The sequence below is a fragment of the Phaseolus vulgaris genome, chromosome 9, assembly GCF_000499845.2.
Source record: "Phaseolus vulgaris cultivar G19833 chromosome 9, P. vulgaris v2.0, whole genome shotgun sequence".
Classification (NCBI taxonomy): domain Eukaryota; kingdom Viridiplantae; phylum Streptophyta; class Magnoliopsida; order Fabales; family Fabaceae; genus Phaseolus; species Phaseolus vulgaris.
In genome coordinates, this window is record NC_023751.2 from 22,902,196 (window position 1) to 22,915,363 (window position 13,168).

Sequence of the window (13,168 nt, forward strand, 5' to 3'; positions counted from 1 at the left end):
ATTTGAGTTATACACCTTTTAAGATGAATCCTTTTTTTACATAAGTGTTTATTATTACTTACTTTCCTCAAAATTTGTATAGTTTGTTACTACTTGAACAATTTAATTTTTTAAGTGTATTATTTATCTTTATGCATTGTTTATATTAATTTTAGTATGTTTAGTTTATTTATTTATTCGTATATGCTGATTTTTATTGCTTATATATTAATATTTGATTGTAATTTTTTTATTTATTTTCCTATTTACATTTATATAATATTATATATATATAATTATATAAATTATATTTTTATACAAAATAGTGAAAAAAAACACGTCAAATAAATCAACAACACTTGGAGCGGGATGAAAGAATTTAAATATGTGAAATGATTTCAAAGAATGCAATAAGATTATTTTTTAAATAGAGGTTAACATACCAAATTATGAAATTCGAGTTATTTCCCTTTTATGATGGATCATTTTTTTACATAACTGTTTATTGTTACTTATTTTCTTAAAACTTTGTGTCAATTTGTTGATAGTTGAACAATCATAAAATTATAAAGTTATTCAAAATCTAAAATAAATACAAATTTAAAATATTTAATGTCATACTTAAATAAAATATGAAATAAATATATCAAAAAATGGAGGAATTTTGGTTATTTTTGAACAATTTATTTATTTATATGTATTATTTAAGTTTGTGTTGTTTGTATTAATTTTGGTATGTTTAGTTTTTTTTAATTTTTTGTATATGGTGATGTTTATTTCTTATATATTAATATTTTTTTGTAATTTTTTTATTTATTTTCTTATTTACATGTACATTTATATTTATATATATAATTATAAAAAAATTTATAGTGAAAGAAAATAAAATTATTTATACAAAACAGTGAAAGAAAATGTGTTAAATAAATCAACAAAACTTAGAGCGGGATTAAAGAATTTATGTATGTTAAATGATTTCAAAGAAGGTGACAAAATTGATTTTGAAGCAAAACCAAATAATGAGATTCGATTCGATTCGAGTGATTCGGGATTAATATTTTTTTACATAATTGTTTATTATTACTTATTTTTTATAAGATTTGTGCCAAGTTGTTGATATTTGAACAATTTAATTATTTAAGTTTATGCATTGTTTATATTAATTTTAGTATGTTTAGTTTTGTTATTTGTTCGCATATGCTGATATTTATTTCTTATATATTAATATTTATTTTGTATTTTTTTTTACTTATAATTACTTATATATATATATATTTAATTATATAAATTATATTATTATTTATAATAGTAAGGGAAAACATGTCAATTAAATCAACAAAACTTGAGCGGTATGAAATAATTTTTGTAGGTTAAATGATTTCAAAGAAAACGATAAAATTGTTTTTGAAATAGATGTTAACATACCAAATAATTAAATTAAAGTTACTCGCCTTTTAGGATGAATAATTTTTTTACATGACGGTTTATTGTTATTTTCTCAAAATTTGTTACATGACGGTTTATTTAATATCATATTAAAATAAAAAAATTGCAATAAAAAATTCTTAAATTATTTAAAATTCTAAATAAATACAAATCCTAAATTATTAAATATAGTACTTAAATAAAAATTTGTAATAAATAAAATGTTTAAATTATTTAAAATTATAAATAAATACAAATTCTAAATTATTGAAAGTGATACTTAAATAAAAATTTACAAGAAATAAATTTCCTAAATTATTCAAAATAAAATTCCTAAATTATTCAAAATTTTAAACAAATAAAAATCCTAAATTATTTAATGTCCTACTTAAATAAAATATCTGAAATAAATAAAATTATTATATTATTCAAAATATTAATAAATAATAATTCTAAATTATTTAATTATCTACTTAAATTTTTTTTTGAAACAAAATAAAATTTCTAAAATATCCAAATTTTAAATAAACACAAATCATAACTTATTTTATGTGATACATAAATAAAATTTCAAAAGTTTTTAAAAATCCTAAATAAATACAAAATAAAAATTATTTTATGTGTTACTTAAATAAAAATATAAAATAAATAAAATTTCTATGTTTTTCAAAATTTAAATAAATAAAAATCCAAAACTTTGTAATGTCGTTAGATAAACATAAAAAATCAATAAATTTTTTAAATTAATCAAAATTCTAAATAAATTCACATTCTAAATTATTTAATGTCATTTTTAGATAAAAATTTAAAATTAATAAATTTCTAAGTTTTCAAAATTCTAAATAAATAAAAATTCTAAATTATTTTATTTCCTGCTTAAATAATAATCTCAAATAAATATTGTAATAAAATAATATTTTCTAAATTATTTTACTTACAAAAATTAAAGTTATTTAATTTTGGATTTGAATGTTTTTTACTTTTATGTTTATATTTAGGACTCTGAATATTTATTTTTACTGTTATATTTGTGCTTATTATACTATTTTATTTATGATTTTCTTTACAATATTTGTCCTGTCCATGATACATAAAATAAGTGTTATATGATATTAAAGTTGTTTTTTAGATTTCACTTACAACCGGATTTTGCTGAAGTTTAGTGAGCTCAAGACCTGAAGTTTTTTTTTTTTTTATGGTTGTAAATAGAAATTGAGACAATATGTAATTCAGAATTTTGTAATGTGTAATTTATTTATGAATTTAATTTGGATGTTTTTTATTTTTTATTTTTAATTTATTATGTTTATGTTTATTACTCTCTTTATTTATGGTTTTATTTATAGTATTTGTTCTGCACATGTAATGTCATATACATAAAATAATTGTTTTATGATTTCACTTTTATTTATTTTTCAGATTTCACTTACAATATTAATTTTTTATTTTACTTTTATAATATAGTTTAAATCTTACGTAATTTTTTATATCAATAGAAACATAAAAAACAATCAACTTTTTATAAGAAAACAAAAAAAAATCATTTTTATGTTGAAAAAACATAATAAACATAAAAACAACAATGGAAGAAACAAACCAATAAAAAGATGAAAAAAATTATATAAATGATAAAAGTAAAGAACTTTTGATAAAAAAAATTCAAAAAATATCAAAAACAGTAAAAAAAAAAAGTATAAAAAATTATTAATATACTAATCATAATTCATAAATAATATATTTTTTTCCATTGCATCAAAGAGAAGGAAGACTTTTTTTTTCTTATTTTGCCTAGGTGTGTAGGTTGTTTTACAGAAGAACCAAAACCCTGTAAAAGTGTGTTTTTGGTCTGGTAAAACTAAAGCACCAACGAGTTTGTTTGATTCCGTTGCAGCTTCAACAGAACTATAATATAATCATATACACCTTCTTTCTTCTCAAAGATCATTCAATTGAAGTCCAAGCACAATTTAAGAGACAATTGTAGGCTAAGGAAAGGGAAATCCAGATCAGAATAATCGATGGGTAATTTGTTCGTGAAGAAGCCAAAGGTAACAGACGTCGATAAAGCAATCCTCGCTCTCAAGACCCAGAGGCGCAAACTCGCCCAATATCAACAGAAGGTGTTCCTTTTTTCCCCAAAATCTTTTTTTTTTCTGTGATTGAATTTTATTTTACAAGACAATAGGGCAAAAAATGTGATCAGTAAAGATGCATATGGATGAATTTGGGTCTTTTCGATTTTATTTTTCATGGCTAGTTTCGATCAAATAATTGTTGGCCTTTCTGATTCCCAAAATATTTTTTTTTCTGTGATTGAATTTTATCGTTGCAAGACAGTAGGGTAGCGATTTTGATCAGTAAAGATGCACATAAATGAATTTGGGTCTTCTTGAATTTTTCCATAGCTAGTTCCGATGAATAAATGTCGGCTGAATTGTATTTCACAACTATGCATATAATTGCTGTGTCTGCAGTAATCTTCTAACCAAATACACCATATAACAGTAAACATTGTATGCTTTCATAATATTACAAACTCTTATCCATGTTAAACCCTTGGAAATTAACTCATAAGAATTGCTGCAAAATCAGTGGGCAGGTCCTGCACTTTAATATCTTCCATTAAAATTAATATGATATCCACTGGCCATTTAAGAATAAATGAGCTGAACTTTTTAATAGGAAAATGTTAGTTCAGTCTGCATTGCTAGATTCAGTGAGTTTGTTGTGAATTTGTATGAGGAGGCTGAATAATAAGAAATAAGGCATATTGCCTATAAATAGGAGGAAGAACCGAGAGAAGGTTATTTTGTCATTTGAGAGGATCGAGGCCTTTTGGCATTGGGAGGCTTTGAATTTCTGCAATCATACTGTAATCAGGGGAATTTCCTCAGTTTCTTTATAATTCTGATCCAATTTCTATTACTTTCCAACCTAGACCAACACATATTTCTCATCATCAGCATGTTTTTTGATTTTTTGTGTTTATAGAGCATGCTTCTAATTGAAATTGCATCATGGTATGCGATTGAGAATGTGTGGTTGCATATTAATTGCATTTCTTATCAGTCTTGTTAAATAGCTGCTATAGAGCTATCGTATGGTGGAATTTTTTGAATCCAAGATTGCAACTTTGTTTGCTGTTGCAGCCACTATAATTGTTGTGGTTGCGGAATGCATCCCGCTTGGTCCTACCATCTCTGACAATTCTTCAGTCTATTGAACTTTTGACTTAATATAATGCTAACTTTTATGCATTCAATATTTGTTTTCTTTACAGCTTGATTTTTTATACGTACACACTCGTATATATCAAGTGTATGTGACTTCCGTGACACTATTCACTTTACGAGGCAGCAAAATTATTGGCTTTCCACCATTTTCTGCAATCTGCAATTGATAACATTACTTTTCATGCATGTCTTTTGTGGTGAAGTTTAGAGAGGCATTCATTTTATTTTAACCGTTTGTTTTCCTTTGTTCTTTGTTCATTTTTGTTTCGTACTCCATGGTAATTCAGAAAGACTTCTAACTTGTCAAGACAAGTGCAGTAAATTGGCTTGTGAATAAACTTCTGTAAAATGCTAACAAGTATGATGATAGGAAGAGTAGCCAGTTGAATTATATTGTTTGTTCGAATGCCGATGATGCTGCTCACACATTTTATTTGCTGTCTCATCAAATTTTAATTAATAAGTACAATATGTTTCCGTACTTACGTAGTTCATTTGTTTTATCATTTCGTGTTTTCCAGCTTGATGCAGTTATTGAAGCAGAAAAACAAGCTGCACGAGATTTGATTCGTGAAAAGAAGAAGGACAGGGCCTTGCTAGCACTGAAGAAAAAGAAGACGCAAGAAGAATTGTTGAAGCAAGTTGATACTTGGCTTATAAATGTTGAGCAGCAAGTAATATTTTTATATTATTATTCTGCCATTTATATATTGTCTTTGTTTTTGTTTCTATTTGGTCCAACAGTAATAACTACACTGTTACATGTTTGCATCTTTTATGGCTTTACAATAGTCTGTTTCTTTTTAATAATCAGAGGAGATTATTGTGCATTAACATTGCATATTTTCAGTTAGCAGATATTGAACTGGCAAGCAAGCAGAAGGCTGTGTTTGAAAGTTTGAAGGCTGGTAATGATGCAATGAAAGCCATACAAAGTGAGATAAACATTGATGATGTTCAGAAACTTATGGATGATACTGCTGAAGCTAAAGCCTATCAAGATGTGAGTTTGTCTTTACTATTGTGGTTACTGCTTATGAAAACTGATTTCCATATCTGGCTTTTTGATACTGAGGGATTTTCCTTTTTTCGGGAAGGTAGATGGGGAGTGTTGAAACATATTTACAGCCGCTATAGCACTATTGCATTGTGAAATTCCTTTGCAACTCCTTTTGCTATGAGTGTTGTTGTGGCATGTCACCTACATCCTCCTGTTATCTATAGCGAGTCTGCCTAATTGAAATTTTGTATAAGTATTATGCCAATTTGTATGCTTTTTTATCTTTTATATGCATACATAGGGCATAGTTTTTTTTATACATATTTAATAGGTATATATAATATATTCCAGCTGCTATGTAACTTCCGCAATTTGCCCACGTTGCTATCCACTATATGATACAGTGGATTGTTGACTTTCCACCATTTTCTGCTATCCAAGATTGATAAAACTGACTTGAAAGTGCTATTATTTGACTGCTATTTCCTGTTTACAATTTTTCATATGCCCTGATTACATTTGATGCTCACTGATGGTTGCCATAATTTTGTTGAATATGAAGGAAATTACTGCGATACTTGGGGAGAAATTATCAGCAGAAGACGAGGAGGATATTTTAGCAGAATTTGAAGACTTGGAAACCCAGGTATATGGTTTCCCACTTTTTATAATTTGGTACTAGTTCTATTCTAACTTTTATTCTTTCCTATATAAATACAATCCATTCCAATTGTTCCTATTCAATTATCGGTTTAATTATAATAGTATGGATTATGGAAGGGACATAAATTATTATGCTTCATTTTAACCCTTTTCACATACTGTACATCTTTGGGAGAATGGCATGAGCATATTATTGTTGTGCTAGCCAAGGCTAATAGAGCTTCTTCTAGGTTAAATTTACTAACTGTTTGTTGTTACAATGAATGGGTATCTAAGATTATCTGTGGCATGTAACGGTATGGTAGGCTCAGTAATTCTCCTAGCAAAAACATGGAATTCAATTGTGTTGTGCAAAGTTTTGAGCTAGTGATTGTCTGCAGAGATAATGAATTTGGAATAATATAATACATAAAAGAAATACTCGCTTAAGTCGGAGAAACAATTCTTAATCAAAGAGACTTAGATATGGAAATTTGACAAAGTTTGTTTTGTTGCATCAGCTTACAGTCCAAGATCTTCCTGAAGTTCCTCACTCAGCACATGAAGAAATCGAAGAAAACTTGGACCTTCCTAATGTCCCAACCAAAGCACCAGTTACCAGTGATGCTGAAGTATCTACGAAAAGAAAAGGTATCTTCCACTTCCTTCTGTCCTCCCCTAAAAAACCTGAAAGAAGAAAGAAATTAGCTAAGTTTTAATTAATTACTTATGATTTAAACAGTTATGGAGGAACCATTGGCAGCTTGAAGAACATTTGCGACCCAAACATGTCAATTGCTTTGCAAACCAAGACGTGCAATATGACTCTGTGTTTGGCTGTATCCTAATAGATTTCTCTTGCAAAACTCCTGCAGCTACTGTAGTCTGATTGATTTATCTGCAGTGGCATTTCATTTGTACAGATTTATACATGAGTTTTAACAAGTCAGAATCATATTTTTTGTTCCTCTCTCCTCTTTCCCTTTTTAGACTACTTTCACATTATTTACGTTAGATACTTCAAGGTTAAGCGATAATGTTGTGTCTCTCCTTGGTGCCTTCCTTTTCCTTGTGGAAAACATTGATTCATCAGCCACAAGGTCACTGTGTGATAACAAGCCAATAGCTATTTATCCAAAAATATCCTAAAACTATCATCAAAGCTATAGATAGAGAACCTAAAAATATACTTATTAACCTAAAAAAAATAAGGTTAAATTAGGGTAAAAAAAGTTTAGTACCTCCAAAATTTTGTTAGTGTTTTTGTTGTTAATATCTAATAAATATGTAAATTTGTTTTTGATAAAAAAAAAAGTTAATTACTTTTGAATTCACAATGTTGAAATGTAATGTGATATTATCAAAATTAATGTGGAATAGAATAATTATCAAGATCAAATTTATATGTTTATTTAATGTTGGCTACAAGAAGCAACGGGAAAAAAATTTAGAAATACCAATTTTAATAGGATTTATTTCTGGAGAGACTAAAAACTTATTTAATCTTAATAAATATTATCAAATGACCTTATAACAATCACAATCTAACTTTAAGAAATTAAAATATAAGCTAAATGATATTTTAACTATGTTTTTTAAAATCTTTTAATTTTCTTTGTTTTGAACCTTTGACTCGTTCTTTAATGAAATATGTTTATTCAGGTGCTGAATAAAGGGCTAGTTGTTTTAAACAATTTTGTATTGAATGAATATTAGTTGGCATTGTAAGTTGTTTTAAAAAAATAAAGTTGCTTCACTAAGAGCATTTCCATCATATATTCACGAGTCTAAAGTACCATTTGCTTGAACCAACTTTCCAATGGAAGAATATGAATTCACATTCCAAGTTACTTGAAAGAAATTTGCATATATATATATATATATATATATATATATATATATATATATATATTAAAAAATGGTTTTTGGACCAACGGACGAGAGGAATGGTTTTTGGACCAACGGACGAGAGGACAAATTCTTCCTACACCAAAATCTTATCTCAGAAAAGTAAATCTAAAATACAAAAAATATATTTTGAAAAAAAAAAATTCAAAATTTAGAAATGTGTTTCAGAAATCCAAATATAAAAATATATTCTAGAAAAGAGGTTCAGGAAGTTCTTATTTTTATCTGCACCCTCCTTTTATTTAAGGTCATTTTCATCATTTTATTGAAACAATTTTATTTTTTCGTTGAAAAATCAGATGCAAATTCAAATTATATGGTATAGGAAGAATTTGTCTAAAGAAAAAGAGTACTTTAGACAAGAAAAAAAGAGTAAAAAAATATAAAAGAATGAGTTGTTTGGAGCTCTTTGAAATTTCTTTCATTGAAATATAATTGAATATGAATTACTTAAAGATTATATGATATTATGATACCTGTGTTTTCCATTTTTCAATATGAGAAACAACTCGAATGAGTTGCTTTCATTAGAAAACCTAAATAACAGGCGTGTGTATGGCTATGCATAAACACACATTATCAATTAATAAAATACAAGGTGATAGAGTATTTTGTGTGTATGCCTATGCATCAAAGTGTAAACATTATTGCTGCTAAAAAAAATCAAAGTGTAAACACTATATATTAAGTTGACCTCTCCCCTCCATTTTCTTAATAAACAGGCAAATGGGTCGGCTTTTGTTGGTAGATGGTATTTTTTATTGGCCAGTATTTATATTTATACATAATACGATTATCCAAATTTTCAGATGCAATTTACATAAAATCTTTCAACATCACCCAAACTAAAAATATCTTACAAATTAAATTCAATGTATCATAAATCTAAGTGAGTACCCTCTCCTTGAGAAGTTGCAGACAAATTGGATGACTTCACAATCACTTTGCCAAAATATCTTGACAGTATGAGTCGGGCAATATTCTCCGCTGCCACGGCACTTGTCTCCATGGTGCTAGCTGCATTTTCAAATGCATTAACGTAGTATAGATGCCTCCTGTCCAATATAAATGGTGCAAATACTTCTGGGGCGTGGTAATGAGGATATGCAGCCCAGTTTATTCGAACAGTCTCCTTCCTGACACTGCCAGTGATAGCAATCAACAAAATATTACAACCTGGTTCAAGTTTTCTTTTTCTCGATTTTGTGGGAGGGAGGGAAACAGGGCGACACTTGATAGAAAGCTCAACCAGTAAATGTCAACATCAGGTTCGAAACCATGTGTTCAACTTGCACCTTAGGACTAAATGCTTGGGTTTGGCTCTTTAAAGTGAGTAAGAATAAGTGATATCAGTTGTTGAAAAAAGATCATCATACACACTTCATTACATATGAGCACGTAATATTGAAAATTGATTTTGTTATCAACGACTGATTAATTACTTTATCCTATAAAATAAGGTGCTCATTTTAGAGACGCTGAGCCCTAATGATTAGTCAAAACCCACATTGTTATTATTATGGACTAGACCTCTTTTCGAACAGAGCAGGTTTGTAAAGAAGATTTTGGTATACAATCAGTAGTATAACTTCAGTGTCAAGGAACAGGAAAATAATTAACTAATAGCTGATACTATTACCTGAAGATGCTATCCAGTAATGTGTCTTCCATTGGTTGACGAGAGAATAGCTTATATGTGGATTCTTTTTCATTGTGTTTCTTGAGAACTGCAATGCATGAAAATGGAAGGCTAGGATCCTCTACTGTGCCCACAAGATCGGGAATTTTTGTCACAGCCTTGAGACCAAAATATGCCTTGTGCACAAGAAAGCAAATCCGTCAGAAGTAACACCAACCGTCAAAAGAGGAGAAGATATATAAGACTGACAAATACTGGTGTCAGCAATTTTATGACTCAAGTCTCAAAATACTCACAGGGTTCAGAAGGCCCCTGACAAAAGTTGTATATGTGTGTTGCATTTTTCTCTCAGGAATTGAAATTGGGGGAATAAATTGAATATCTAACTCATCCAATGGTGTAGCAACCACAGCAACTTCACATTTATAACTGTTTCCTTTTGTTGAGTTGAGTTCATAAAAATCTCCAAGGTCAGCAACAGATTTTATTTCTTCGTGCAGGTGTAGTGCAACATCTGACCGATTAATCAGTCCAGCAGCCATTTGCCAGTTGCCTCCTTCGATAGACCATAATCCTCCACCTGATCCTGCGAGAGAAACTGCCCCTCCCAACCCACTCATGGAGACACTCTGGCCATAATTAATACGTGTGATGACCTGCATAAATAAAACCAACAGAAGTCCATCTTCAGATCACTTACTTTAAATCTCAGACATTGATCTATCATATAGGTGTGAGATCTTTTCTGAGTTGTCATAAATGTACACAAAAAACAGTTTTGTAATTCTGTAACAGTGAAACAATGACAATCCCTTCATAACAAAGCACAACCAGCAGTCCACCACAATGGCTGCTAGCAAATCATAACCGAAATAGTGCCATCAATGCACTCAGCAGAATCACCAAAACATTAGTAGTGATTGAGATATACACTTGAAAGGATAGAAAGAATTCTTACAGTAACAAGTTCGTTGATCAACAAGTTAGACAACCCAGCATCCACCAATTCATCATGCAAAGTCCTTGTAGTAAGATTATACAGACCAGCCCATTGCAGCATCTCATCCACAGTCTCAAAAATAGGTCTCGAACTAGTCTCCTTATAGTAATTTAAGAATCTCTCAACAGTACTCTAAATTAAATAAAGCTTCGTCAGAAAACAATACAGTTATACGAATAACTCTATTCTCTCGCACACCCCACATTACTTTCATTAACTAAACCTTTTTGGACAGTGGGTTAATTACAGGTAATTTATTATTGGGAAAGACTTTAATTTATACTACAAAATAAATACTTTTATGTAAAAACATTTTCTAATAGTGTGTGCATTGTAGAAATGAAATTCAAGTCTTTCTTCACAAGTTCAGCTTGTGTTGCCAAGTGAGTACTCATCTGCGTGTGATTGTATTATTCCTCAACAAACCAGATCTTCATTTGTGAGGAGTCCTACACTTGTGTATGTAAATTAAGTACTAAAAATGAATGATTTGAACTCAAAATCTGTATCAATAGTTGTAAACAAGTTCAGATTCATTTAGTGAGTAATTAATTAACTGAGTAATTTACTCAACCACCTACTAAGAGTAACGGTGAAATAGTTGAAATACCTCAACGAAGTTTTGCATCTTAAAGAGCGAGAAGCCGTAGCGAAGGAAAATGCGAGAGGAATTAAAGAGCGATAAGAGAGTCTCGACAAATGGGAGTTTAAGGAGCTTATTGATGACAGGAACATTGGAACTAAGCGTAGTAGTTTTGAAAACGAACGTTTTCCCATTCCAAATGCCGAGAGAGAGGTCATCCGAACCAGGCTCTTTGACCTTCAGGTTCAGAATCTTCACGTAATCCACTGTGTGCAGGTTCTTAGGATGGAGAATGGAGGCTCCGGCCTCGAAGGTCTCGCCCGCCACCGTAACGGTGGCGATGCGGCCCCCGACGACGCCGTTGCGCTCGAACACTCGGATATCGGTGGCGGGAGTGGACTCTGGGGAGTACTCGCGGAGGAAATGGGCGACGGAGGAGCCGCCGATGCCGGCGCCGACGATGCAGACGGTTGATGACGGTGGCGGAGGTTCATCGGAGAGTGGATGAGCTTGAGAGAGTGCGAGGAAGGTCAACAGGAAAGGCAGTGTGAGAGACATCTTCTACAATTCTCGGTTGTTATAGATCCCCTGTAAGCTCTTATGTTTTATTTTGAATCATAAATCATAAAAAAACATAGGAAAATGATTATTTGACATCTCCAAGTTTGCTCCAATTTACACCTGTGTGACGTGGAGGAATGGATGATGTGGTATGGGCACTTTTGGTATTTTTGGTAAAAGCAACGTGGCATGTGATCTGAAAAGGGGGAAGAGTGTATTAGGGTTTGAAATTCAAATTTCCCGCAAGCATAGGAACATGTAGAGATAGACAAACGGTGACTTCGGTGACGAAGTTGTGTACGGTGACGGCGGAGAGGGCAAAGGTGCGAACTGACGGTGACGACGGAGTAGTGCGAACTGACGGCGGAGTAGTGCGAAGTGACGGTGGTGTGTGAAACGCTGCGAGGAAGGAGGAGAAGGTGGTTTGCGAAACGCTACGAGGAAGGAGGAGAAAGTAAGTGTGTTTATTTTGGTGTAGTGATTGACCAAATTTGACTGCTATAGTGGATGTATTTGAGATTGTGCATGCATAACAAGAACCTGTTAAAAAAAGCATCATCTGTTTATCCAGAAATTTAAAGTTAAAAATTCAATGTGTAGGTAATTTTTTTTTTTCATAGACAAGATGATAGGTAATCCTGGGAACTGAATCTGTATAGGGTGTGTGACTGTGAAGGATTTTGGATTGATGTTCTATTTCGTTGGCTGACGTTCGAAATTGATATACTGAGAAGCAACAAATGTATCTTAGAAATTAACGTGGGTTCATGGCCTAAGTCCTGAAGGGCAGTTAAAGGTTTTTGGTCTCCTAATCCTTCACATGAAATTTCATGAAAATCTTACAAGTCCTAACACATTTGGTAAGTTGGAGAATCATGTGTTCATAAAAGTACTTGTAATTCCAAAGCCTCCTCTAAGGTTATTCTTTTTTGGACATTTTGTTAACATCAAATAGGTATCATCATTTGGTGTACATATTATATTTAGTTTTTTACCCTAGAATATGTATTTGTTGTCTAGAATACTGCAAATATTTTATGTTTCAGCTGGCAAGAGGAATTGTCGCACACACCCAGAAACGAAGTCAGTATATTAAATTTCTATCTCATTGGTACCCTTATAGTGTAAGTGGGGACCCATGTGTTAATAAGTGGGGAACCATTAATAACTTTTTGCATGCTGATTGTCTTCATTTTAT

At 30.6% G+C, this 13,168-nt stretch overlaps 2 protein-coding genes across 2 annotated transcripts; one reads left to right on the forward strand and one right to left on the reverse strand.

Annotated features, from left to right (window-relative positions):
- The first annotated feature begins 3,161 nt into the window (after nt 1–3,161).
- LOC137821969 (vacuolar protein sorting-associated protein 20 homolog 2) lies at nt 3,162–7,247 on the forward strand. Its single transcript, XM_068626794.1, has 6 exons — nt 3,162–3,524; nt 5,159–5,311; nt 5,488–5,640; nt 6,200–6,283; nt 6,801–6,930; nt 7,022–7,247. The coding sequence occupies exons 1-6, from the start codon at nt 3,423–3,425 to the stop codon at nt 7,045–7,047; spliced, it is 648 nt and encodes a 215-aa protein (XP_068482895.1). The 5' UTR covers nt 3,162–3,422; the 3' UTR covers nt 7,048–7,247.
- A 1,676-nt stretch (nt 7,248–8,923) lies between these two features.
- On the reverse strand, nt 8,924–12,203 carry LOC137821697 (farnesylcysteine lyase). Its single transcript, XM_068626412.1, has 5 exons — nt 11,437–12,203; nt 10,785–10,958; nt 10,123–10,482; nt 9,827–10,002; nt 8,924–9,329 (listed from the first exon to the last, which is right to left on the reverse strand). The coding sequence occupies exons 1-5, from the start codon at nt 11,965–11,967 to the stop codon at nt 9,065–9,067; spliced, it is 1,506 nt and encodes a 501-aa protein (XP_068482513.1). The 5' UTR covers nt 11,968–12,203; the 3' UTR covers nt 8,924–9,064.
- Nucleotides 12,204–13,168: the final 965 nt, after the last annotated feature.